Raw genomic sequence first — 27,985 nt, 5'->3', positions numbered from 1 at the left:
AAACACACTTTTAAACATAATTAAAATAACATTTTATTCATTAAATATCACGGTTTTGGCTTAAATAAATAATTCCCTTTGATGTTCACAAGTATTCATGAAACATTACACATGCACCAATAATGTTAATATATAAATGAACTAAATTAGTATAGAACCAAAACCAAAAAAAACATAGTGACAAAACAAATATTTATACAACTTAAAAATCAGGGATCTTGAAATATTCTCGGGTCAATTAGTTAAAGCGGGATGGTGGGAAAGGGTCTGATGTTTGTTGGGATAAGAAAATACCACCTTGTTTATTTATTTTTCTTAATTTCTCAGACCTATAGACATGATTTCAAGATCCCTGCTCAAAACAATTTATATCCTTCTAGCTGAAGCTATATATATAATCGGCGTTGTACGAAATATGAAAATAAAACCTGATGATATAATCTCAACCTCACTTCGCAATTGCTACACACTCGATTCGATTAAATGTAATTCGATGTTCTTCCACACAACTCTAAATGAAATCAGTTGAAGCTATGGACAAAAATCGTCAGTAATGTATTTCTGCGTCCATGAACTTCCAACAAAAAACACCTTTAGGATGCATTATTAAAGAATGCACACATTGCTACATACATATGAAATTGCTGTCCACAGTGAAAAACAAAATGCCCAAATTGTAACACATCATCACTGTTTATATACTAAAACCATTCACCCGAACTTAGTCAAATTCCGTTACCATGGGACTCGGGTCATCCCCCAGCATGACAGATCCGAAATCTATATTTGAACCAACTTCTTCCATCAAAGCACGTAACTGAGCTTGTACTAACTCCGGCTCAACAAGAGCTTCTAACTGTGTTCTATCATGCTGTAAAACCCGTTCTTGGTCTTGCGTACCCATGTGGTAGTTCATTTGTAATTTGTCATCAAAATCCACATTTACCAACCATGGCACCATGTCTGAATGCCACTGTCGAAAACATATAGATAAATCCGTAAATAAGCTCTTAAAGATGTCATCGTAGCATTTGTTCTGTATATCTGATTCTGAATCTGATGAACTAGTTTGTTTATCACAAGAGCTAGAATCTGACTTTTTCGACATAGCGTCTGCATCAGACTCTTTTAAAGAGCTGCCATTTTCGTTGTTGCTTCGTTGATCACTTGGCGTGATATCGCTAGCGTTTAATGAATTTCCAGAGTCTACGCTCATATCACATTGTAGAAACCCCTCCTCGCTTTTGTTACTACAACACGAGCCACATTTAGAAGATTTGTCTGTCGATTCATTGAACGGTAATTCTAACACATCCTTTGTTGCTTGACATCGATCTGGGCCACAATCTGCCTCATGATCATTCTCATTATCATCAACTTCCATTGTAAAATTCTGTTCAGTTTGCATTGAATTATTTTTAGTCCGTACTGCTAAATCTTTTGACAGTTTTTCCTTCTTTTTTCCTTTCTTATTTCCTTTCTTATTGTAGCGTTTATACGCTTTTGTTATCCCATGGTCATTTATGGCCAGACCTCGGCAACACACAGACTCCACGCATGAACACAAGTTGTTTGGCTCGGAACCAAATATCAGATAGTCCTGTTCCTGGTCCTGAAATGAAATGCATTTTATTACAACAAACTGTGACGAAAATAAATCGAAAGAATGGGTGACGTAACGCAAAAATCATGCAAAACTCCCATGTTTCCTTTTGTTTCCCCTTTTCAATCAAATAACGGATATAGCTCTATAACTATTTAGCCAGATTTATGTGCATCAAGGCCTTTTTCAATAAGGATTATAGTGGTTACCTAATCATTTCAAATCTATAACGCATGGTGAGGAATCACGTGACTTCACAGGGGTTCTCACATGGGACGCCACGGGGCACAACCGATGTAAACAAACAGGAAGTGACGTTTACTTCTTTCAAAATAGTTACTTGTACAGAAGTAATATGAAAATATATCTCAGCCTATAGAAATCTATGCTATTTTCTGCTTCAACCCAGCGAAAGATTTTAGATTTGCTTGTATTTTAATGCAAGCAAATCTGAAATAGTTCACACGTGTAAAAGCAGAAGATAGCAAAGCATAATGGCTAAGAAATATGTCCATATATCTTCTGCCAGAATAGATATTTAGAAACACACGTCACTTACTTGTTTGTTCGCATCGGCTGTGAACCATGTGAGAACCCCTTTAAGTTATGTGATTCCTCAACCAATACATTTTATCTATTCTGACATTCAGATATTTAAAGGTCAATATCCCCAAGATCGAAATACAGCTAACCAGTAAGACTGTCCTCATCACTGATAACAGCTAATCCATGAATCTACATGTATGAAGAGTAAACTACAGCTTATCCATGATACTGTCCAAAACAATGCTAGGTGAAATACAGTAAATCTAAATCTTTTACATCTTATTTAAAAAAAATCAACGAACTAAAAGTAGCTTACCTATTGCACTCAACAAATCCAACTAAAATAATTATGGTAAACAATTTTTTTGTCTGATTAACTATTATTCTATTTCTTTCTCTTGCATAACTAAAAACATTCCAATTAGTTTTAATATCATAATGAAGCTTTCACATAGCATTACATAATTAAGTCCAAACACTGACTTCTTTCACAATTACCTCCAGAGTTTTATGATGGAAAAACATGTTGTTGTGTCCAATTTCCTACTAGGATTGAATACAGTTTTTAAGCACGCAACACTAACAGCTTCAGAGCCATTATGATAAAAGCTGCTGCAAGGAATTTATTGCTGTGCAAAACATCAGTGTCAAGTCATTTGAGTGGCGATTACAAGAAAGAAATCCCTGTAATTGTATATCAATATTTTCATATTGATTCTAGCTAGAATTCTTAGAAATTCACATTTTCTAAGAAAATCACAATATCTAGTTTGTTAGTTACAAGAAAAGGCCAAGAAAATACCTAGAAACATGTGACCACAGTTTGTGAAATGACTTATAATCAAAACAGCACCTGTCTAATGGTTAGAATAAAATTAAATTAAGACCCATAAAGTGACCCCTGGACAGGTTGGAGAACAGCAAACAAGTACTTAGATCAATACACTATCTGAACATTTAAGTACAAATGTAAACAAACTACCAAAAAAGGGGACTTATTATCTCCTGTAAACACTATCTGAACCAACACAGTCTGTTTACACATGATATCAATACTATATACTAAAAATATAGACATGATGGGCCAATTGTTCAGAACTATGTTAAAGAAAACAACATTGTTAACATGATCATTGTTAACTTTGATATCTTTACAGCTCTTGAAGTTTAACGGATGCACTTATGATCTGCAGTATTTCTAACAAGATTTGAGACCATGATTTCAGATGTACTGGTTTGAATTAAAAAAGATGAGCACATCTTCAGCTATTTCATATTTAAAAATAAACAACGTTCAGCTATTTCATGTTTAAAAATAAACATGGATCTAGTTATTCACGTTGTTAAATTTCACCAAGTTCTCAACACTTGACCCATTGTGAAAGTACCATAGCAACAACCTACCACAAGGGGTAAACCATCTAATCCCGCCATGACCTCATCAATCTGATCTAACACAGTCAAAGGCTGAGGAACCTTCTGCAACTGCTCCTGGAATTTTTTAATCAGTCGGTAAGACCGATGTTTAGGCCGCTGGAGCTGGAAGCGGTACTGGATGGTGTCGGTGAAATTGACCAGCTGAAGCCAGGAGGCCGGATCAAGGCCACTTCTGCCGTCCACCTGTTGGGCCAGTGATTGTAGGACCAGTTGGTTGTATGTCTGTAATGGACAAAACATGAACTCTTAATGCATCTACCTTTAAAATATGTACACAACCTTAAAGGCCTTGTTTAAGGAATGTTTGGCATGATGATCCCCTGCTGTGCATCTCCTGCTGATTGCACTGGGGTCACAGTAGGGGTCCATTTCCTGTGTATTTGTTTATTGGCTCAGGGCTATTTAGGGTCCATTTCTATAATAAAACCTCCAAAACTGCACAGAAGGATACTCACAATGATAAGACAATTAGATTAAGATCAGTACACAGAGCTTGCTTACTTATTTCAAGATCACTGTTAAGAAATTGCATCTGTTGGGTTAGTGTCTATGTCCAATCATCACCAAATTTGGTCAGAATGTGTATGGGCAATATATTTTGGATAAGTTCCATAACCAGCCAAATCGCCCCAGTCACTTCGGAGTTACCGCCCTTTCGATAACATTTTCCCAAATTTTAGACAATTATTTCAAAAAAATCCACAGAGTAATAAAAATAAAACAGTATAATAATAACATCATCATTTGTGCTGATGATACAGTTAATGTGTATAATTCTAATTATATTTCATTTGTCCATTATATTAAATGAATGCACATGAATTGTTTATACATAAATGTTTACGATCTACGTTTAATTGTTTACATAAAACTTTCCAAATTTGAAGTGTTAATGCAATAAAATTTCCCAAAATGAAAAGACTAGCCACGCATAACATATTCTTTGAAAAACAAACAAGTTCTAAATCTGCAATTCTGCTTGATTCTCACCTGTCTTACTGAGTCCCCCGTAGTCTCGAGCACGTAAAATGATGACATCGTCTCCTCCATCGAAGATGTGTCAGAACTTGCCAGCTCCGACTTTATCTTCTGAAAATTTTAAGGAAATGGAAAATGTACATAAAAGTATTCACAATTTATGTTTATGTATTAAATGTAAACTATATACATTTGATTGACAAATATAAGGATGATACTTTGTCAATAAATAAAAAGACAAATCTCTTTAAATCACTGTAAAGCATATACCAAAAGACAATCAAACTTCGACAAGGTACAAAGCAAAGCGATGCCCTATGGATGTCATGTTAATTCTCACCTCTTGCTGTTTTCTACAGGGTCTAGACTTGGACCCCAGCATGTTTCCCTGTTGCATGAGGTAACTATTCAGCTGGTGTCTAGGAATTGGGAGCCCTAGATTGGTTACACGCGTCTGGCCGCCTGCCCGTGACTGGAATCCCATCATTTCTCCTTGCCGGATTTCCACACCAAGTGAGTTACACATGCCTTAAATGGTAAAAAAATTTGTTTTACGACATGCTTAAAGCGACACAGTCACTGTTTTTAATTGGCCACAATTTTTTTAAAACTTTGTTAAAATTGATACATTTTACCAACTGTTATTAGCAAACATCAATCAACAACTGAAAGATTTTCATTTAAAACAAATTTTGTAATTTCAGACCTTAAATATTTTTAAAACAAATTTTGTAATTTCTAACCTTAAATATTTTCAAAAATGTTTCCAACGCTTTTTGGCAAAATATATCATTTTATGTTGCTATTTTAAATATCTGTTTACAATTTATTTATTACCGTTCACATTTTACACAAAATAATTTTTTCGATGTGTTACATTTTAAAATGTGAACAAATCCCTTTAAACTAGAAACTAATTTTTCCTCTTACCTGAAGATTCCGTGATACAAGGATTCATCTGCCCTTGATTTCCCGATGATGTTGCTACAATCGGGAACATCTGCATAGGCACAACCACTTGTTTTTCCTTCCTCCCATTTCTGTAACTATCTCTGTACCTATCGAAAGCCACCAATGGGAATATCGGATTTAATATCGATGTCTGTGTTGGTCCGCCATGACCTTCGCTATTTCGACCACTTTTGCATCGATCGAGGCTCATATCCGGTGAGTGAATACGTTTTAACGCATTTCGTTTCTTACTGCCCTGGTAGCTTTCGTTGTCTCTACATTCATTTAAGAATAACACGTTCCTCTCGGGACTTGCTGACGCGAGATAGAGTTGTTCCTGTAGCAGTGTGTGTTTCCATAGCGACTCACGTGTCAGGTGCATGACAGGCGATGTCTCAGCTTCTGTATGGGTCTCTGAAAGGGTCGGCCCATGTTTCAGACTGTCCCGAATGTTGACCGGGTCCAGGAGGTTTTCGATGTCACGATGTTCTTGCTCAGACACTAGGACCTATGGAAAGAAAAACTTTGATTTAAAGCTGCTTTATAATGTTAAATATTGTAAGGCCTACAAACTTAAATGGTTTGGTTAGGGTTACATTCTTTTCAAAAACAGCCAGGGTAAGTAGGATTTATTTTTTTTCATTCTTTTATCAGGCTTTGTGTTAGAATGTTAGTGTCATTATTACGGAATAGCAATTTATTAATCTTCTTCTTTTAACAAAAAGACTATAAAAACAGTAGGGTTTCATAGGTAGGGCTAGGTAACCCGAAATTAAGTATATTCTTTTTTAGGCCTAACCGTTTTTTTTAAGTAAATGCCATGGCAAGTCTTTGCACAACAACAACACCAATGCAACCTACAACACCATGATCATGACAAAACCTCAATTAATTTTCTTAAAAAACAACATCAACAGATAAGGTTGGAATGATTAAGTACCTTTGTGCTACTACCAAAGCTTGGCGGCTTGGGGACTCGGATATCAAAGTCATACTCTTCACTGGAGACTGGAAATAAGAGAAGCCAACATAAACAATTGAATTACATGAATATCAAAACTCTACGCTATAAATCTCAACTAAAGCACCTGCTAGCACTTATTACTTGGACATATGTCTGATTTTGAAAATGATCTAAAAAATAATGTAAAATTTTATAAATAAAACATGATTAATGATGTTCATATCATTAAAACAAGCTTGCTATTCTTTTTCAAAAAGTAATACGACAAGCTAAAAATATTATACGGATATTTTGGTTATTTTATTGCCCTTCTTTATGGATACTTGGCTAAAATTGATCTAAAGATGTAAATCTATAGACTTTATTTGATTATTTTTAGATTATATACAAATTTATTTTAGCTTATTTGTGAAGACAGCTTTATCAATTTTTAATCTGCTATAAAGCAAACTCAATTTCTAGGTAGAAACCAGTATTTGGGTGTCCATTTTAGAGAGGCCCAGAGAATGTTTCCCCTTTCAGGGATCAAACCCTTGGCCTCTAGGGTGAGCAGTGAACACGTTTGGGTCTGAAACTACAACAACACCACTCTCACCCTCCTCCACGAAGAGTTACACAGGGCACAAAGTAAATGGACTTACCACCCATCGCCATTTAAAATTTATATCAATCTTAATTATTTTTGGCTGAAACCTTCTTCCCTCTTGTGTAACATATATGGTATGGACACACCTGGCTATCTTCACCCCTAATGTGACATTACCATACACGCTGGCTTCCTTTGAATATAAGACATATCGAAACAAATGAAACCATTATATTTCAGCATGATGGACTCTGCTGTTAAATGATTTTGTATATTACTTTGAAGGGGCAAAATATAGTTGATGCAAAACAATTATATTTTGATTTCAGTGCATTATAATTTAAGCCTTACTCGCTTGTCTTTAATGATCAAGACAGAAAAGTAAACGATATTTTTACAGATGAAAAATTAGGCACTAGGAAATTTGTAGCCACATAGCTATTAATTGAAAACCAATTTATAAAGGCTAATATTTATTTATCTGTATCAACTTATATTCAGCCCCTATATAAATCAGATGCATCTAAATAAATGAAATAAATAGTTATTATTAAAGGTTTAACTGTATTACAGACTTTGCCGATTTATTAAGTTTTAGATCGCTTTAAGTGTCTCTAACGAATGTTATGGGGTAATACATGTTTCAATTTAATTTCAAGTTCAATTGACATAGCATTTACTTTTTTTAGTGGTCAGCATTTTATTTTGTCAAATGAACACAAAACAGTGAAAGATTGTTTTGAAATTTGAACAAGATGAAAGTGTGAATATTCATGAAAGTGAAACCCTCAAAATACTTAAGAAGTTAATAATAGAAGTTTATCTTTAATATATTAATCATGGATTTAGTGTACATGTACTTTACATGACCTAACTATCATATTGTGCTTAACAAAGAGGTAATCATTTTTTTTTTATAATTATGCCTAAAGATAATTATAGGTAACAACTAAAAATCCTGATCTGTAATTATATTATAAAGACCATTTTCTTATTTTGTAATTTAATTCGTTCACATTGCGCATGATATCAAAATGATTTTAAAGCAATTAGGCCTTTTGGTTACCTTTTTTATTTGTACATGTACAGTTTAAAAATTGATGAATTAGAGTATAAATGAATGCATGAAAAAAATTAATCAAAATTTACATTTTACGCATTTTGTTTGTGGTTTACATTTACCGTATATGACCAAATTGGTGTCCATTGTGTCCATTTTTTTAAAACCATCAAGCACTAAAAAAATATTTTCAAATTTGGAAGAATTGGTGGTCTGTAACCTAAGAATAGACACTAAGGATAATATTAATGGCCTAAAATCTGTTTAAAAGTAAGTTAAAGCTGAGCATGTTTTAAGGGCATGCTCACCTATTAAGACATCTACAGAGTGTAAAATGGACACAAAATTAATCAGTACTGAAGTATCAATCCTGTGAGCATGTTCCTTCATATAAAGAATCATCCCTTGCCAATTTTTGCAGATAAAAATGATTAAAATCAGAAATATATCATACTAGAGCCAGCTAGCAAATTTGTCTATTTGGTGCATACACCAATATATTTATACTTACATATATATTACTATATATTAGATATATATTACTTACTACACATTTTTTGTGGATAATATTTTTGTCTGAATTAAGAATAAAACAATTTTTAAAAGACCAAAAAATTTATAAAACACAATTTATTTTGGCAGCAAACATTATAATAGGCTACCATTTTGTTTACAGTACCTGTGCAGACATCTTTTATATAATATACTACCCTACTGTTCTATGGTTGGCTATACTAAACTAATAGTACACATACCATTTTTTTGTTCATGGTTTCAATTAGACTGGCACCCAGTCTGTTTACTAGGACAGATATGGTATATACATTTACACCATTGATTGATTGACTAATGTTTATTAAGATTAAAACATACTAAATATACACACTGCAAAGCATAATAGGGTAGATTAAATGTTAATTTTAGAATATAGTTTAAATGAACCTGATAAAACATTATCTAAGTAATTCTCTAGATATGGGAAAAACTTAAAGCATTATTCTTAATTCTAAAATCCAGTCATTTTAATACATTCTGGGTATCTTAATGAATACAAACTTCTCAATACATTTTGGGACTAAAAATGTTAATTTTCAGCTTTGGAGATTTCAGTTTTCCTAAAGTAACATAGAGTCTAATGAGTTTTCCTGAACCTACATTGATTTTTATTGAGTTTTCCTGAACCTACATTGACTTTAATGAGTTTTTCTAAATATACATTGATTTTAAGGAGATTTCCTAATTATACATTTATTTTAAGGAGTTTACCTAAATATATATTGATTTTAAAATTTGTCCCATATAAGGTTTGCATTTTGATTAAATAAATTTGGTCAATGTTATCATTTGTGTTTACCACTCAACATATTTTTTTATTGATAAATAATCAAATATTTTCATGCATGACATTCCAGATTATAATCGACTCTTCATGGCAAACTGATAAAAAGGGTCAAGTTGTTGGTTTGGTGAAATTTATCCAACATGTTCAATGATTGGTCAATATTTATCCAATAATAACCACTATCCAATCAAATTATTTAAGTGCAAAAACCTATGGGGGTCAATTGTATTAAACTGGATAACTTATTCTCAAGTTATCTATTAGTCAGTTTGCACATGCAAGCAATTTAATTGGTCAACAGTCATTTTTGGATAAATATTAACCAATCAATAAACATTTTGACTAACTTGAACCAAATCAAAGAATTAACCATATTTATACAATTGGCTGCGGACAACTTATCAAAATTTGATACTAATTACTGACAAGCAACAATAGTTATCATTGACTTCAGTTTAAAACCTTATATTTTAACTGTCTACTGCTGATAATTATAAGCTACTAAAGAATTTGCTTAAATTTAGAGTGGTATTCAATTTTGGTGCTTATTAGATCTAAGATTGATGTAGCTAATCGGATTGCGTGCAATAAATAACCAACCATTACAGTGAATGGAGTCAATGATGTATGACCATAGCATTGGCTTAATTTGCATATTGAATACCACCCCTAATCCTTAATTGGTTGAATTGAAGAATTTCTAAACTGTACGTATCATGATATAAATAATTAAACTGTTTAAGGTACTATTTACAACAATGGTTCTTATGAAGGATACCATGTTTAATTTGAAAGATAGGTCCATAAAAAATGACATTTCTACTTTATGAGATGTTCGTTGATCTCCGTAAATCTTTTAGAACCCACCAGTCATTTAATATTTGTGCGTTTTCAGCTATCAAATACACAATCTTGTTATCAGCAATTGACATTTTTCTTAAATGCATTATTTCATGAATAATTAAAGGTTTACAATCAAATTTTATGTTTCTTAAATTGATTATTTTAGAATAAGAGACTCACTTTAAATAGTTTTATCACATAAAATGTTTATTATGACATAATAACTACAGACGCCCTAATGTTTTACATAACATCACTTACACACTACTTTGACTCCATAGATCGTTTTAAATTGCCACGAAACATGCAGTACGACATGCATGCATACTTACTGATATTCGAACTCTTCCAAAATGTGTCGTTTAAAGCAGGCAGGCTTCGTGTTTCCTCGGACATCTGTGACATTTTTACATGTTTCTCATACATTAAATCGTCGATGCTTGTGTTGATCCATTTTCCAATGGGTTTGCTTGCTGAAAGACCTATATTAAAGCTACTATACAACTTTGGTTCAAAAATGGTACATATATGTGTTTTTAATTAGAGGGAGATCCCTCCGACATGTTTATCAGCCAAATAAATCCTCCACTATGCAACGAAGGCTTGCTTAAAGGCTCAGTATCATTTTTGAACCAATATACCTTTTTTCGCATCTGCAAAATGTATAAAATTCTCCTGAAAGCGAAAACGACCACATTTTTGTACAACAATGACAGAATTACAGATAAAATACCTAGATACAAAGCATTAACAATTTCCTTGTGGTAAACCAGAGAGAGATGAAAGTTAAAAGGTTCCTTCAGTTTCTTTACTTAATGTTGCTTAGAAACAATTTTCTTTCCTCTCTCTAACTAGACATGAGGGCAGAGTGCAAAACTATATTACTTCAAATATCAAGGGGGGATTCTGAATTTTGGATGAGGGCCTGTGCAAATTTACGAATAATATCTTAGTTGTTAGCCGTGATTAACCGGCAATCTAAGAAGCAATTTGGTAGAACACTAAAATACAGGATATTTTTAAATACAAACAGCAGTTACTTCCCTTTGCAATCTAGTGATATTCTCCTGGCACCAGTCTTTCTCAAACAAATGGGACCTTTTCAGGATCATTCAAAATCTAATAAAAATCAAGGGAGAACACTGTGTTTTACATCAAGTGTGTATTTGAGTTTTCTCCCCTGATGTAAAAGCATTGGAGGAAATTTTCAGGAAAAAGTCTATTGTAATTTTCATTCCTTATAAGGTCAAAAAACAACCTGAGTATTAATACAGTTTTGCGCTTATCCCACAAAAATCCACACTGGATAAACATGTTTTCCAAAAACATGTTTTCAGAAGACAAGTTTTGTTGATATTCAAAAACATGTTCACAGGACTGATAACTTAGTACTGTAACGACACCATGACGATATATTATACGTAATACTGTTAAAAATTATGATTCACCACAAGTAAATAGTTAATGCTTTGTAAATCGTATTGTACATTAGTTCTGCCATTTGAAATGAGATGACGATATTATAGATTATAATGATACTAATAATGAACCCTTTATAATATATAATTATAAGGAATAAAAAAAAAAAATTGAAAGAACTTTGACAGTTTTTGGCTGTCTAAATTGATAAAACTTTACCGAATGATATAAATAATATATTGAATATAGTTACATATATATTGATATTGATTATATATATTATAGAATGTATATATATGTATTGCCAAACTGGTATCCATTTGAAGGGCTCACATTTAAGTGGCTAATTTATCATTTTTGTATATTTTGAAATTGTACATTCACGTTTCACGTGATCTTCAAAAGCTCTTCAAAAGCTCGTACACAATAAATTTGGACCTTTTTCTAGGCATTCTATAGATCAGACATTCTTTTCTCCAACCTCAGATAAGTCGATCCAATAATTTAACCATGCTTGAAATTCTTATCTTGCCCACGGGCAAAGATAAAATACCCGTATGGAACTCCTTTTTATTGGTCACCACATTGTTATTACCTCCCTTGTTGAAGACTGTCTTCTGTAGTATCATGGAAACCTTGTCTTGTGGCAACATTTAGAACGCTAATTAATATTTCTCGCTTCAAATGTCACCATAAAACAGTTTTCAGGCACCTTTCAGGAAATAATGCTTCACTCTCCTCAGAACTATTTAAAGACCGATTTGACTATTAACATAATCTGAATCACTGCGCACATATTCATGACAACCACGAATTATCGCATATCCATACGCAATTATTTTCACTAAGCACAAAAGAGTTCCAGCAAAAAATACATTTTTACTTAACTGAGGTGGGAGAAAAAGCATCTACCATAGCCGCTCGTGTAAGATAAGTTCATCCCGACCCTTATGCAGGGTCCTTTGCGGAAACTCGGTAAGCCTCGTTTCCGCAAAACACCCAACGCTCGGGTAGGAATGAACCTATCTTACACTCTCGGCCATGGAAGATACTTATAATCTGTTTCTGTCACAAAAATCTTGATTTCAAGAATTTCTTAGACTGACATGTAACTTGAAAAAAATGCAATGCAATGCTAAGATTTTGGCCCCACCCCCAAACTGTGCAAAACTTGTTCCTAAAATACCTCGAATAAGGCCGGACATTATCAAATGTTATACAATTTACATATTTATCATATTATTTGTATAAATCTCTCACAAAAAGAAAACATGAAAATAGTCTTAAACAAAACTATTATAAGTAAAACTCTATACAGTTAAGATAAAAGAGTTATTTCTATAAAGTGTAGCAAGAATAACGATATATATATAAAAATATAAATAATAAATAAAATAAAGAATATAACCATCAATGATGTCATTAATTAATTGTATGTAAGCACAAAATCAGAAAAATCATGAAAAAGAATAAAGTAGTAAAATAAACATGCAAATGAAATTTAAGAAATTACTTATTGGTTTTACAATTGCAGGGTTCCCGCTGACCATGGTCATTGCCACAAGGGGCCACAAAATCACAAGTGGTAAATTGACTACAAGTGACAGTTTTCAGTGCTCCAGTCTGGATTTGAAAGGATGGGGTGCTAGGTGGGAAAGGGCATTTTTGATGCGCATTAAATGAGCCTAAATGGGGCATTTGAAGGGCCAATGTCTAATTCTCAAGGGGTATGTGTTGTTACTACTTTTAATACTAATTGTTTGTTATGAATACCTTAACTGTTATCTTTACGTAAGTGTCAAAATAATGTACATTTATTTTGTTTATACTTATTTCTGAAAATTGACTCTAAAATGGCACAGCAGGGTTTAGAAGAAAGGCAGCAGGGTACTGGGAAAGGGCATCCCGCTATTTCAGCCTAGCTGGAGCACTGAGTATTAAGTAAGAGTGTTTATGAGTATATTTATAGTAAAAGGTATGAGTGCACTCTCTTGTAAATAGTGGCATCAAAGTTGTACAAAACTCTCAGGACAAAGTGAATCTTGCCAAAGAAAAAAGACAATTTTTTCAATTTGTCTATGAGTCTGTTGTCTATGAGTCTGTGACTTCTAGGGGGGAGAGCTTTCCTCCCCTTTGACCCCCGCCCCCCAATTTGGCATAACCCTGGCCCCCCCCTGCGAATATTGGCGACAATTTGAAATACCCAGAGGGAACCCTGCAATTTCTGTCAAATAAGACTTTAGAACTAACTTTAAATTGCAAATGAAACTTAAGAACATACTTATAGTTAAAGAACTCACAGTCATTAAATGAAACTTAAGAACAAACTCATAGCTGTACAACTGTCGTGCAGTGAGAAAGAACACCTTGCAAATGAAACTTAAGAACATACTTATAGCTTTAGAATCGTCGTCAAACCCTTCTGCTTCCGAGTCGCTTGAGAAACACTGCGGCATACTCAACAGGAACCTTAAGTAGAATAAGTAAGAACATAAATCAGGGAACTATTGTTTGCTTATGAACTTAGGCACACAATATAGGCTGAATTTTTTATTTTTTTTATTTTAATGCATAATTAATATTATTAATAATGTTTAACTAATTTGACTTATAGGATCAAAACAAAAAAAGCAGATAATTTTGGTACACATATAAAAAAATATTAGCCTTTATAAATGTTTTTTTTAATTAACAGCTACATGTATGTGGCCATAAAATGCCCAGTTAAAATAGCGCCAAAACATTGCTTATATGTTTTTATCTCTATCTTAATCAATAACTTTATTTTGTTCATTAAAATCAAATGAGTTAAACACAATAATGCATAACAAAAAAAAAGAAAAGAAAAGAAATAAACCTATATTGTGCGCCTTTAGGCATGTATTTATGTATAGAAAGGTATAATTGGAAAACATTTTAGCATTTTCATTTGACCGAAAGGATATCTTTGAATTATTAATGTAAAAGTAAGTCTAAAACATAAACATGTTGGCTAAAATAGATATATGTATAGAATATTAGCCGAAACAAATTGTCAAAGGAATTTTCATTCCAAATTTTTTAACAAAAAAGTAGAAAACCTAAATACCAGTATGGGTTGATATCCTGTCAAATTTTCATACAACTGAAAATTACTTACTTCTTGATACAACTGGTATAGCTGAGCTGCTCATACGCTCTGAGGATGGCATTCTCCTTAAACAGAATGCCCGTCCCGTGAAGTCCTTGTTTATCTGGGTCGACGCTGAGTAACGTGTCCTTTTTGAAGTTCACCTCTGACGAGGATGATTCAACCAATGATACCTGATTGTTCTCTTCTGTAAGGATGACAGGAATACATAAAGTCATATATTGCAAATAGATCTGAGCTAAAACAGGTCAACTTTAAGTTCATGTCCTCTATTTATATATAACTCTTTATTGAAGTTTTGGCCTTAAGGCCTTCTTTCAATTTACTAACAAAGAAACTCTTCACTTTCAAACTTAACATGGCAAATGTTACATATAAAATGACGTAATTCAGGATATTACGTCATAATATAGTACCGGTATGCAAAATTGACACAAGAAGTTCAAGTATAATACATGTAAAAGCATTTTTGACAAATGGTAAGAGCTATTTGTCAAATCTACCAATATTTAAAAAGTTAAGGTAAACAGGAAAAAAAAGCCATCAACATTTTTATTAAGATTATCAAAAAAGTAAAGATTGTGTGACATTATTAACGCATTCGTTCTTAAATATCATAAATGAAGGCAATTTTTTTCAGATAACATAGATCTCTAAATTTTATTTCTTTCGAAAACCATACCTGCTATGGCCACATGGGACTGTCTTGGACCTTTTTTAAGGCTTGATTCTGAATCTTCTTCCAGGTATATTGACTCCACAGGCTGAAAGTAATTATTTTACATAAAACAGGGACAACTAATCAATATACGGTAACAACTCCTTGTCGAATTATGAATCTATTGATCCAATTCTTAGTAAACACCAAAGGAAGCATTGAATATAGCATACACTATCAAGAATTTCATTTTAGTATTGAGAGAATGTCCAAAATTAAATTCAAAGGTTTAATTTCAAAATTCACCAAACTTGGTCTAAACAATCAGACTAAAAAAAAAATCATTCAAATTGTCCCATTGTTTGCCTAATCTAAAATATCTTTAAAGCAATAAATGTTGAGTGACCAATATACATTACCTATTAAATTAAAACACCAAATATGGATAATAACATTTGTCCAGAGGGAATCTTAACATTCAAATATTTGAACCAGAACAATGGAACTTGATGCACATGTTCATATCAACTCTTGCAACATGTATACCAAATTTTGAGTTATTGCACGATTTAAATGTGTGCATGAGAGCAATGCATAGGCCATCATACGGTTATATAATGGTTTGTTTTTTTTGTTCCCGACAATCAAAAAACTGCATAAGTCAGTTCTTACTTGGAGCAAGAGATTCTTGATTTTCTGCCGAGCCAACAACACTGCATGTGGCGTCTCTTCCACTGTTGTGTTTAAGAAATTTTCACTGAACACATCTGGGTTTTCTGGACCCCTGAAGATAGATAAGACATAAATAGCACAAGGTACAAGTGCATACAGTTTATATAGTATTTCCATTCTAAATATAGAAATGGGTATTCCGTATGTCTTTTGTATTATTTATTTGTATTTCATTAAGTTTGTAGAAAAACTAACACTTGGCTGTCTTTAAGAAAAAGCATTATAGATTACTAAAAATTACTACAAACATCAATATTGATGTCATTTTCATAACAGTAATATCAATTTGAAAAATTGATTGCACAATAATTTCTTTAATAAAATAAGGGATAATTTGCTTGAGTGTTTTCTTTGACATTAATTTATCGCGCCAAATTATTGCAGCATAGGTTGATTATGAAATTGGAAGCTGACACTTAAAACAGAATCAAAATGGTATGGCTTAATTTGCTTATTCAAATAAGTATAAACTGGAACATACTTGACAACTGTGTGTTTCCCAATGATAAACTCCAGCGTCTTTGTCCAGGGGTTAACGAAGCTTGACCACTCTGATACACACATTATGTAGCAGCCATTCTTTGCCAGGATTCGCATAGCTCCACTCTTGTATGGCACGCCTTTCAAAGCTATCACTGATATGAAAAAGAATAGAGAAAACATAACTACCGGAAACAATTTGACCTTGTGCTTTGCTAAAAATATACACGAAACGTTCGAAACATACATTCACAGGTCAAAGTGGCTTGTTCAAAAGTCAGAACACCTATTTAATTTAAAAGTATTTGTTTGCTTCAGATGCTTTTGTAACTCATTCAAAATTCTCCAGTAGTTAAAAACTACAAAGTTTGTTGGAAATCAGAATTAAGTGGAACCTTGTTGGCTCGGCTTGAACTCCCTCGAGCCTCGGAATTTGAGCCAAGCTAAATTGTTTACGTTCAATATAAAAAACTGGTCCTTTACATCTAGACGAGCGATAGAGAAATAACAGCCAAGCTAGTTCAAGCCAAAGAGGTTGTGCATTTCAGATAATAATATCATACAATTTCATATAGAGCATGTATCCTTGATTTAAATGATTACTTCCATACATAGAAATCTAGTATTGAAGATCTCATACCTTTCTGGTAAACACTGAAAAGTCTCTGAAGGTCGTCATCGTGAAAAAACTTGAAGATGGACACGCCAACAATCTCCTGGGGCAAGTAGCCTAGAAGGGCTATGGTGCTGAAATAGAGGTAAGATACTCTTCAAAAAGAACTCCAACTGCTATTTTCTATTGTTCAAGGGCAATAACTCTCGAGTGATTTGAGCAATAAGGCTTACAAAACTAATTATCAAACTTGTCCATAAAAAATGCCTATACATATTCTGACCATATTTTGTGCTGATTGGACAAAGGCTTCTAAAGTTACTGATCAGAAAAGAAAGGATTTTGGGTTATTTCTATTATCAAAGGGCAATAACTCTCAGTCACTTCAAACAAAGTGCATAAGTATAAGTGCAGTATACAAAAACTGATAAAATCTACATTAAAATTTGTAACTCACTTTGCCCCAATGTGGCAGAAACTACAGAATAGTGTCTGTCTGGTCTCAAATGTCGTGACATCAGGGAGCATATGCACATCTGAAAACAAACATAGAATACTCATGAGTGTTTATTACAGTGAAACTATATGTGAGTTGTTTTCATTGTGTGCTTTATCAATCAAGTTTATAAGTATCTTCCATGGCCGCTCGTGTCAGATAGGTTTATCCTAACCCCCGCATAACCCTGCGTGAGGGTTTGGATGAACCTATCTAACGGGCGACATGGTAGATTATTTTACTCCCACCTCAGTTAAACAAAATACTGTTGAAATATATTTCTTTTGCTTGACCTCTTTTGTGTACAGGGAAAATGATTTGCATATAAATTTGTGGTTGTCATAGATATGTGCTCAGTGATTAAAAATATGTGAAAAGATATATCAGTCTTTAATAAGTTCTGAGGAGAGTGGTTTCTTAAATGCAGTGCCAAAGAGAAGCAAGAAATGATTTACATGTATATGGTTTTTAAATATTGCCACAAGACAAGGTTTCCATGGTACTACAGACAGCGGTTTTCAACAAGGGAGATAATTGCATGATGGCAATAAAAAAGTAGTTTGATACGAGTATTTTTTATCTTTGCCAATATGAAAACTCGTGTAAGTAATGTGATTCCTCACCCTGATATTGCTAAAAGGAAAGTTACATTCTAGTATAAACACAAACCTGTATAAGGTGACACCATGGGCATGCAGTGCAGCACGGTGTACCATTTATCATCATCGCTACCACTCCCTTCTTTATCGGAAGGTGAAGAACCACCCCAAAGCGGAACTGACCCCGAATACCCGGAGCTTGAGATTTCATCCGATCGGTTCCCGACAGGTGCATCTGCCTTCATTTCTCGTTTGCACATTTTCTTGCGAGCAAAGGAACACTGGAATGGCAGGTATTTATCCTTCTTTCGTAGACTGAAGCCTGTCGCTCCAAGTCTTTTACACTCCCTAGAAAGAAGGAACAGAGGCATCAATTATGTGATTTCATTTTTTTTTCAAACTAGGCATTAAAGGTATACAAAAGAGGTTGATGCAAAAAAATTTATTTCATTTGAAAGCATTATTCTGTTTACGGTAACTTACAGTAACGGTAATAGAGTGCTAAGCTTACCTGAGTCTTATATAAAAGGCCTTGTATTTGTCACCAGTATATTCTCCATCTGACTCTGAAATGGATTGCATTCATATCAATATTGATTGCATTCTCATTGATAATTAATTGCATTCTCTTTCATATCAATATTGATTGCATTCTCATTCATATTGATTGCATTCTCATTGATATTGATTGCATTCTCATTCATATCAATATTGATTGCATTCTCATTGACATTGATTGCATTCTCATTCATATTGATTGCATTCTCATTCATATTGATTGCATTCTCATTCATATCGATATTGATTGCATTTTCATTCATATCGATATTGATTGCATTCTCATTGAAATTGATTGCATTCTCATTAAAAATAATTGAATTCTCATTAAAATTGATTTTCCTTTCAGCTGATTGAAATTTCATTACAATTGATTAATTGAATTTTCATTTTAATAGTTGCTTTTATTGAAATGGATTTTTTCCAACAGTAAAATAGTTACCCTACAACAAAAATTACAATGTCAATGACATGAAAATTGTTCTGAAATAGGAAGATTTGTAATCATACTGTAACACTAGAACCCAAGATATAAGATAAACATTTCTGATTTGATCATGGTTAGGCAGAATTTCCCTAGCAATTGCAACAAGGAAATAGTCTTTGTCACCAGATTTTGACAAATCTCTTTGCCCCATGGGTTGTTTAATCCTCTGAGTGTGCCCGCACCCTCCCCCCATCCCATCCTCAGTCAGGAACATTTTAAGGTGCATTATATATACCCAATGCCAAGGAAACAATAAAATAACGTACGATCGAGCAGACTCTCTTCGCTTTTCTTAAGAATGCTCCTATACGTAGCAATATCTGCCCTATGCAGGAAATTGTCAAGCGATCGTCCGGCCCAGTGATCCTGAAAAATATAAGTATTTGGTTTAAGGAATTTTTCAAAATGGTGGCAATATTCAATGAACGTTAAAAAGATAAAACTTTTGAGGATATCATAACTGTTCTTAGTGCTTCTACATCTGACGGATAGAAGCATGCTGGTAAATTTAGCAATTTAAAGAAACCTCACTCATGTTTTGTAAAATGCAATCCTTTTTTATGACAAAAGAAAGCGTGGCAAATCATTAGGAGTGTTGAAACTAAGATACTGATGGCTGGAACCCTTCAGCAATTGCTGACATATGATCAAATATTTTCTATGATGTCTACAATTTTTAATAACATTTGTAACACTTTTTCAACAAAAGGCTTAAAGGTTAAATTATCCATCAGTTTATGTAAGAGTCCTTGTGGGCGGTCAGTTTTATTGTTAGTTTTCTCTTGACTGCAGTTGCGTGGGTTTGCTTCCCCACTAAAACCAGTAGGATTTTATATACTTCAATTGTATTTTTTACTGCAATTTTCGGTATCATAGAGTAAAATAATCATAACATTATTGTTTTTAGACATATTGCTGTAAAAAAAAATGTTTGGTCCAAACATGACTGAGTCCCTTTCAACTAGATGCTAAAAATAGTGTGACAATAATACAATACGAAATAAAGGATTATTATATGCAGGTCTAAATATATACATTAAAAGCCCAAGATTTATTAACAAGTCAGGGGTTGATATGGGCTTCTAGGCTTGTGCTAATTTAGATCACTGCATAGAAGAGAGAATTAAAGCAACCTTTGTGGGCTGGGAAGGTGAGAGAATAGCTTACCCTATTGTATCCCAGAACAGTCTGGAGATTATTGGACGTCCCTCGCACCATATTGTCACAAGCTGTCAGGTAGATGATGATTTCATCCTGCAAACATAAAGGGAATATCAGTCTCTTGTTCGAAATAGTATCCCAGCGAGGACAGTCTGGAAATCATTGGACAACCCTTGCACAATTTTGCTTCTACTATGACTATCTCAAACTTTAATATCAGATATGCAGTGGTTAAGAATATAATGCTCATACTACTTGACCTCATACTGGTTGGCATTGATAATTTTAATCTTATTTTGAGGAAATACTGAATTTGTCGCTTTTGGGACTATCTGGTGTCTAGTCCCTTTAATGGACAATTAAAAACAAATATGTATACTCACATTAAACTTGAGCGCCTCCGAGGTTAAGCTCTCATGTGACAGTGAGTCGTATAGAGTCTGAGTGCGCGCACAGGGAGAGCTAACAACCGTGTCTGACGGCTGTTGAACCATCTTTTCTGTTTTCGCCAACTCCATTCCTTTGGGTGAAAATATAATAGGATAAAATCATACAAACACATATAAGATATACTTTATAATTCATAGACATACTGACAAACACCTTCATCAAATTACTTGAAAGTTTAAACTGACTCGATATTTCGTATCAGAGTGAACTGGTCCATAGAATGGACGAAGGGCCTCCACTACTATCAGCATTTATGATGGACTAGTCTATTAATAGCCACAGTTGAATCAGGTACCTATTTATTGCTGGTCAGGTCATATTAAAGAGCAAAATAGGTGCCACCCCTACCATAGGGCTAATCCAAAGTCAATTCACTGCAGACTATTCTTTTTAGATGAAAAGGGTACATGAACCTTTCATTTTCCTAATGCCTGTCAGGACCTGATAAGAGTGAACAAGGTGCCTCCCCTGCCATAGGGTTAAACTTCTATCAACTAACTTTGGGTTATTCTATTAATACATATAGGTAAATCAGGTATCTTTCGTCAGAACCTATTAATAAGTGACAAGTTGCCTCTACTAGCTTTGGGTTCAACCACTACAATATTTTACATAGGAGCAATCTATTTATACATAAAGGTAATTCAGGTACCTTTCATTTTCCTCATATTAGTCAGGACTTGTTGAAGAGCAGATAGGGTGCCTCCCCTTCCATCGGGTTGAACCATTGTCTTCAGCTCTTTAAGGTACTGCTTCACTCGCTCTTTTTTCTCGTTTTTGCTGCGCTTCATGTCCTTATGTGGCATCACAGAGCTGAAATTGAATTTCGATTTTAATAATTAAAAAACTATGACATCATCATTATGACATCATCATCAGTTCAGGTTTTTTTTTATTTCCTCTCTAATATTTTTTTTTCACTTTCAATGTACAGACATACAAACCAAGGCATTTCAATTTACTAAGAAATCGAGCAAATGAAATACGACAAACAAACTAAAATATAGTTGATTATAACTAATGATAATGCATAGTATAGATTATACGTATACGTATACATATAATAATATATAGATTTCTATCACAGATCGTAGAATGACGTTACCTGCAGCCACTGGTTGACGGCTCATTATCTTCCTGTGTTTCCCCCCCACTGCACGACATTGTGAAGTTACTGTACGTCAGGAAGCTGAAACAGAAGGATTTTTTTATAATAAAATAATACATTATATAAAAGTCCTGAGCCCTGCTTTAATAAAGATCGTACGGCTTAAGACTGTAACTTTACAGAGTTTAGCTCACACTGCTCATTTACTGCATTTCAATAAATATATCATTATGGTACTTAATGCCTAGATTCTAGCCGTAACTTTATGGGTGTATTTAAGCATAGATGTAAGAGATACAATATAGATATCACATGGAAAATGGGCCAAGAGGATAGCTTTTAATGGTACTTTCAGTGCATAATTGAAAAATAAATTATACAATGCTATTGTATAGGAGTTATTACAAGCATATATTTCAACAACATTCTTATTTTATGTATTTTTCCTATTTAATATATGAAACCATTAAATGATGTTATACTCTGACTAGATTATTTTGAGCTTTAGAACTTTTGTTGTGATGTCATAAATGAGTATTGAATGATTTTGAATGTAATATCCACAATCTATTGTGCAGCTGAAAACAAATCACTCTTAAGCATGGTCTTTTCATAGGCATAATAAAGCCGGCAATATTGTGAAACAGTGTTTGTTACCTTGACAACGAGCTGGAATCGTTTGGTTTCTCCTCCCCTTCTAATTCACTCTGTATTCCTGGTCTGAAGATTAATAAAAAAAACTCAAATTTATAATCTGAATTCAACCATACAACAGCTGCCAATTGGCAATAAATATTGGTCTAAAATCAACCATGCAACTGATGCCAATTGGCAATAAATATTAGTCTAAAATCAACCATGCAACTGCTCCCAATTGGCAATAAATATTGGTCTAAAATCAACCATGCAACTGCTCCCAATTGGCAATAAATATTGGTCTAAAATCAACCATGCAACTGATGTCAATTGGCAATAGATATTGGTCTAAAATCAACCATGCAACTGATGCCAATTGGCAATAAAAATTGGTTTGAAATCAACCATACAGCTTATGTCAATTGGCAATAAATATTGGTTTGAAATCAACCATGCAACTGATGCTTTTTGGCTAAACATATTAGTCTGTAATAAAGCATGCAACTGATGCAAATTTGCTGGAAATATTGTTCTGAAATCAACCATGCAACTGATGCCAATTAACCAGAAATATTGGCCTGTAATAATCAATGCAATTGGTGTTATTTGGCTTAACATATTAGTCTGTAATCAATCGTAACACTGATGCCAATTAGCAATAGAATGAAGGTACTGAATATAAAATTATGTATTAAAACTTAAAAGAAATATCACAAACAAAACATATACTTACTGCGTCTCCAAATGTTCTCGTTTTGTATACCCTGTCCGCATCGGCGCCACCGGTGAGTTTTGCGGCCCGTCCATTGAAGTGATAAAGAAGCTTGTTCAGCCTAAAAATAGACAGAAAGCAGAGTTTGAATTTGTTCTGTATAAACAGTACTATCGAACTAGGTTGACCTGAAATTTTCATTTAAAAACATAAAACACAATAGTTATGGTTTTGTATCAAATTGATTGATAACAGGAAAAAGCATTGCTACTTTTTATGCCATACGTTTGCCCTCACCAAAAAAGAGGTCAAGTCATTGGCATTGGGCGCAGGCAGATCTCTATAAACGCTTAACAACCGTGGACCCATCCAAAGATCCCGAAAACAACCCTTTTGATAAATGCAGACTCTGGTGGAGATATTTATTTTAAAAGAACGCGACATGTACTATTTATTCCATAAACCAATACATCCTTGTCAAACCTGCTTTCTTACTTCTACTTTCGGTTTCACTTTAACGTTATAATTTTGCCAGAAGTAAACACCAACATTCAAACTTCCTATATTGCCTAAAATTGTATTTATTGAATATTTTTTAAAGTCCCTTTCTGTTAAAGTGATTTAAACTTATTTTTAGAATGTATATCCACGTGACTTCTCTCAACCTTTTTGACATCGTAGCTAGCGAAAATTTACCGGGGTATTTAAGGTTACTTAGGGTAACACTTTCACTAATTTACATAAAGGGAGGAGCTAATGACGTCATTGTGTTTCACTGTTGCTAATTTGACACGGTTACCGATCAGATTCAGATCGATAATCACTTGTCACGTCTGGTGTTAATTGATTTGACATGTGTTATATACTTTAAATTGAAAGAACAATCAGTCAGCACGTGGTTTATAACACATTTGATCATCAGATGCCCGACAAGCAACTGAATTTTCACAGACATCCGAAAATGTACAAAACAGGAAAAATGTTTAATACGAGTATTGAATCTGTGTTAAATGGCAGATATTATTATCAGACAGAATTATAACTATGCAAATGTAAGTAGATGCATTTATATTCTGTAACTCATATATTGGAATAATTGATCGGAATGAATATTGATATAGTAAGTGACTCACCCATGGCATTATCAACCTAACGATGGTGTACCGCTAATAAAAATCCCATATATATATATATATTATATTTGATATTACTTCTGTATTTTAAGAAAATAGTAGTACGTTATCGTCGGATATTTTATATATCTCATTTGAGCCTGGATTACATTGCCTGTATTATAAACCTCAATAATGTCATATAGTATAAGATTCATATTGATTTTAACTGCGATTCTCACGAGTGAAAACTGACGCTTAATACGAATGAATGATGCGTGCATTTCAGGTCATTTCCGATTTATTTGTGTCAAAACCCGGGAGCTCAGGTCAATTGAAAGCCTTCATTTTTTATAAGTAAATACAGAAAACATAGGTTCGTCGAGCTACGGAGACATTGTAACACCACAATCTCGTATAAGGGGAAATTGAACCATTCCGATTGTTTTCGCGTGCAGCATCATACCTTAATTTGTCTTTAAATAAATCCTCACTGTATTAAACAAGTTTACAGCTCGGAACACTATTTATCTGATGAAAATGATTATATAGTCAGCATTTGCGACCGATAACAAAATCCTTCACCCAGTCAGCCTTAAAAACCTTAAGTGATGGACATCTATGTTTACGACTCGAGCAATGGATAATAATATCCAAGGGAGGCAATCGTGAGACAGTGACCTTGTACTAATTTGACCAGTAGCTAATATCGTCAGCAATATGTTCACCAAGAGTTTGCCATGGACCGTGGTCAACAAACAACTTAAAGATCAGACTTAAGTTTAAGATAAGATTTTGGCCCCGATATCTCGGGAATTCTTACGTCTATTATAACAGGATTAAGCTAAGCTCGCTATTTTTGTTTTTCAATAATGTGTGTAATATTAACTTTGTTAAGAGTTTTTGTTTGAATTTGAGTTGAACAATCTTTATGATAATCACAATTAACCATTTTTCGTTTATCCAAATTCAATACAAGTATGATTTTGGCTAATCAAAAGAAGCTACTTAAGCCTGTTAAGCTTAAGAAGTTTCGAGAAATTGGGGCCAGGACATTTTCATTGGCCTGTAAATAAGCTGAATGGAATCATTGAGTCATGTCTACGGATAAGGTCAGATCAATATTGAATACGTTCAAACTTAATACCATTGAACTATATTTGTTATTTTGGGTGTTTTTTTTTGGAACTCAGCTTAAAAAAATTTAGAACTGAATTCATTAACGATCTTATATTAACATACCTGATTTTCATGAAAACTTTAACCATAGCTAGGCTTAGTCTTTAACATTGTTATCAAAATATATCATTGGCATCTCAAATAAAACATTTTGAAAATGATAAGGAAATTTACACAGTGAACTTACTGTGAAATCCCCTGAACAAAATCTTTGAATCACTATAGGATTTAAATATTGTAGAATCTCCAGCCCTGAGTAAGAAAAGTCATTTCCATTTTTTTAATTTGCTACTGTTGGTGTAATATATAAAATTTTATTTATTTGAACTAATTTTAAGCCATCTTAATAGTTTCTACAAATTATACAGATCAAACAATGTACCTTAAGAGTCTGGGTAACATAAAAAAATAACAAATTACAAATGAGTTCCGCAATGGACTATTATGGCTGTAACTGATTTTTTTTTTTTTATAATCCTTAGAATTAGAATTCCAATATTAAAAAAGATACTAGCAACAGTATATATCATAGTTCTTAAACATTTTTCTTTCTTTTCAAGAACCTGGAAAGTTTTTATCAGATTCTTATTATAATATTATAATAAATCATAAACAGTATAGATCGATAGTTTAACAAAATAACTCACTGTTTTTATAGTTTTAACTCTTGCTTCATTAAAGTAAACTGCAACAAAGTTACAGATTCCCTGAATCTTTTACTGTATTATACCATTAAAACCAAAATATTTTCAGTAAACCTTATTACTTTTTCTGTTTACATTCACAGTGCTGATCCCGACCCCTGATCCCGTCCTCATCCACTCAATATTGAACTAGTGAAGATTCGCGTGATCGTTAATTCCTTTCAAAAGAAAAAGTATGTTGATACTAAGAGGAAATTTGTTTGCAAAAATGAATTGACACTCAATTGACTCTATTTATCCTTTTTGACACTATCCTTCCATGGGATTAGTAGAATCCCTAAAATAGAGTTTGGTACTACTAATAATAATACTAACTTATAAAGTCGTACTAATACTAATACACTACAGGTATTTAATTAGTAACTGAAGTAATATGTGAAATTTCCTTTTAAATTATATACTTTAGTACGAGCTTGTAAAGGAACAACATATCCATTATCCTAGACTTTGCATATACAAGACATACCTTGAAAAAATACATTTATATCTCTAAAACTTTAAATTCAACAACACAGCATTGCATCCACCAAAATACTATATCAGCCATGTATGTTTACGAATAGTTTCATTGGTTGTTATTATTGTAGCTGTAGTAGAATCCAATATATTTTTCTAAACGAAAATGGTTTTACCAATGTTCATACTTAATTATATTTTTTTTTTATAAATACAGCCTTTTATCATAACTAATCCTAATAAATTAAATTTCTTATATAAAGAGATATTTATTTTTTAAATAATACCTTTCCAACGACGATATAATCTTTCAAATTTGTATTTGAAACAAGTTAGTATGCCAATCTAAATTTACATATTTTGCTGTTCATTTCGATAAAGAGAAATGTTGAAATGCATTCAGATTACGCGCGTAAGTTCAATGTCCATAAATGGTTGAATGAAGAAGACATTTGGTCATACAATTGACAACACTATATTGAGAGTAATTAAAACAATTTTCGGCCAATATCAATCGTACTTTCTTATTCATTTGGCGGAATATTTGACAGCCAATGAGATGTTAGAAGACCTATTTATAGAATGTATTTATAATTTCACGTGGAAATGCGCATGTAATTACAGTATCACGTTATTCGCAATGTGGAAAGTATATATGTTCCTGGCAATGACATACACGTCTTTCTTTCCCATTTAACCTTGGTTGTTCTTCCCCCCCGAATTAGTGAATCAATTATACTCAGGGATTTGAACAACTGCTCTCTTAAATTTCCAAACAATAAACATTTCTAATCCAAAGACGTGAGCATAATTGAAGGACATAATGATATTCTTTGTGATGTTAACTATAAATTACAATCCAGATGTCCTTTATAATATATCAATTGTTTTAACATCATAATATTAAATTTGCCTTACAGAGTCTGGGTTTCAAAATTAGACTTAGCAACACGGACCCATTCAATGATACAGGAATAAAGCGCTG

At 33.2% G+C, this 27,985-nt stretch overlaps 1 protein-coding gene across 5 annotated transcripts; it reads right to left on the bottom strand.

The window, feature by feature from the left end:
- Positions 1-15: 15 nt before the first annotated feature.
- LOC128203458 (uncharacterized) lies at positions 16-27,102 on the bottom strand. Of its 5 annotated transcripts, none has more exons than XM_052904882.1 (25): positions 27,011-27,089; positions 26,607-26,702; positions 23,571-23,670; positions 22,859-22,921; positions 22,199-22,282; positions 21,746-21,906; positions 21,027-21,163; positions 20,650-20,736; positions 19,749-19,848; positions 18,949-19,003; positions 18,508-18,785; positions 17,800-17,878; positions 17,370-17,476; positions 16,731-16,884; positions 16,190-16,301; positions 15,542-15,623; positions 14,869-15,046; positions 14,122-14,198; positions 10,643-10,792; positions 6,456-6,523; positions 5,495-6,023; positions 4,905-5,092; positions 4,577-4,675; positions 3,554-3,808; positions 16-1,612 (listed from the first exon to the last, which is right to left on the bottom strand). In XM_052904882.1, exons 3-25 carry the CDS (start codon positions 23,642-23,644, stop codon positions 722-724), a joined length of 4,008 nt encoding a protein of 1,335 aa, XP_052760842.1. In that variant the 5' UTR covers positions 23,645-23,670; positions 26,607-26,702; positions 27,011-27,089; the 3' UTR covers positions 16-721. The 5 variants fall into 5 exon arrangements, with proteins under 5 accessions (XP_052760842.1, XP_052760845.1, XP_052760843.1 ...); XM_052904885.1 differs by having other exon boundaries at positions 10,643-10,783; XM_052904883.1 differs by lacking the exon at positions 26,607-26,702 and having other exon boundaries at positions 27,011-27,102.
- Positions 27,103-27,985: the final 883 nt, after the last annotated feature.

Source organism: Mya arenaria, chromosome 9 (genome assembly GCF_026914265.1).
Source record: "Mya arenaria isolate MELC-2E11 chromosome 9, ASM2691426v1".
In the NCBI taxonomy this organism is placed as follows: domain Eukaryota; kingdom Metazoa; phylum Mollusca; class Bivalvia; order Myida; family Myidae; genus Mya; species Mya arenaria.
The sequence above is the reverse complement of the archived record's forward strand: the minus strand, read 5'-3'. Positions and strand labels throughout refer to the sequence as shown.

What these genes read in the sequence shown, in the direction of transcription:
- LOC128203458 (XM_052904883.1), bottom strand. Translation starts at nt 23,644, where the DNA reads ATGGACGGGCCGCAAAACTCACCGGTGGCGCCGATGCGGACAGGGTAT. An exon ending in TTTCAGTGTTTACCAGAAAG is followed by an intron (nt 16,885 to 17,369) that starts GTATGAGATCTT and finishes TTTTCATATCAG; the next exon opens with TGATAGCTTTGAAAGGCGTG. An exon ending in CCTGTAGAAAACAGCAAGAG is followed by an intron (nt 4,676 to 4,904) that starts GTGAGAATTAAC and finishes TAAAATTTTCAG; the next exon opens with AAGATAAAGTCGGAGCTGGC.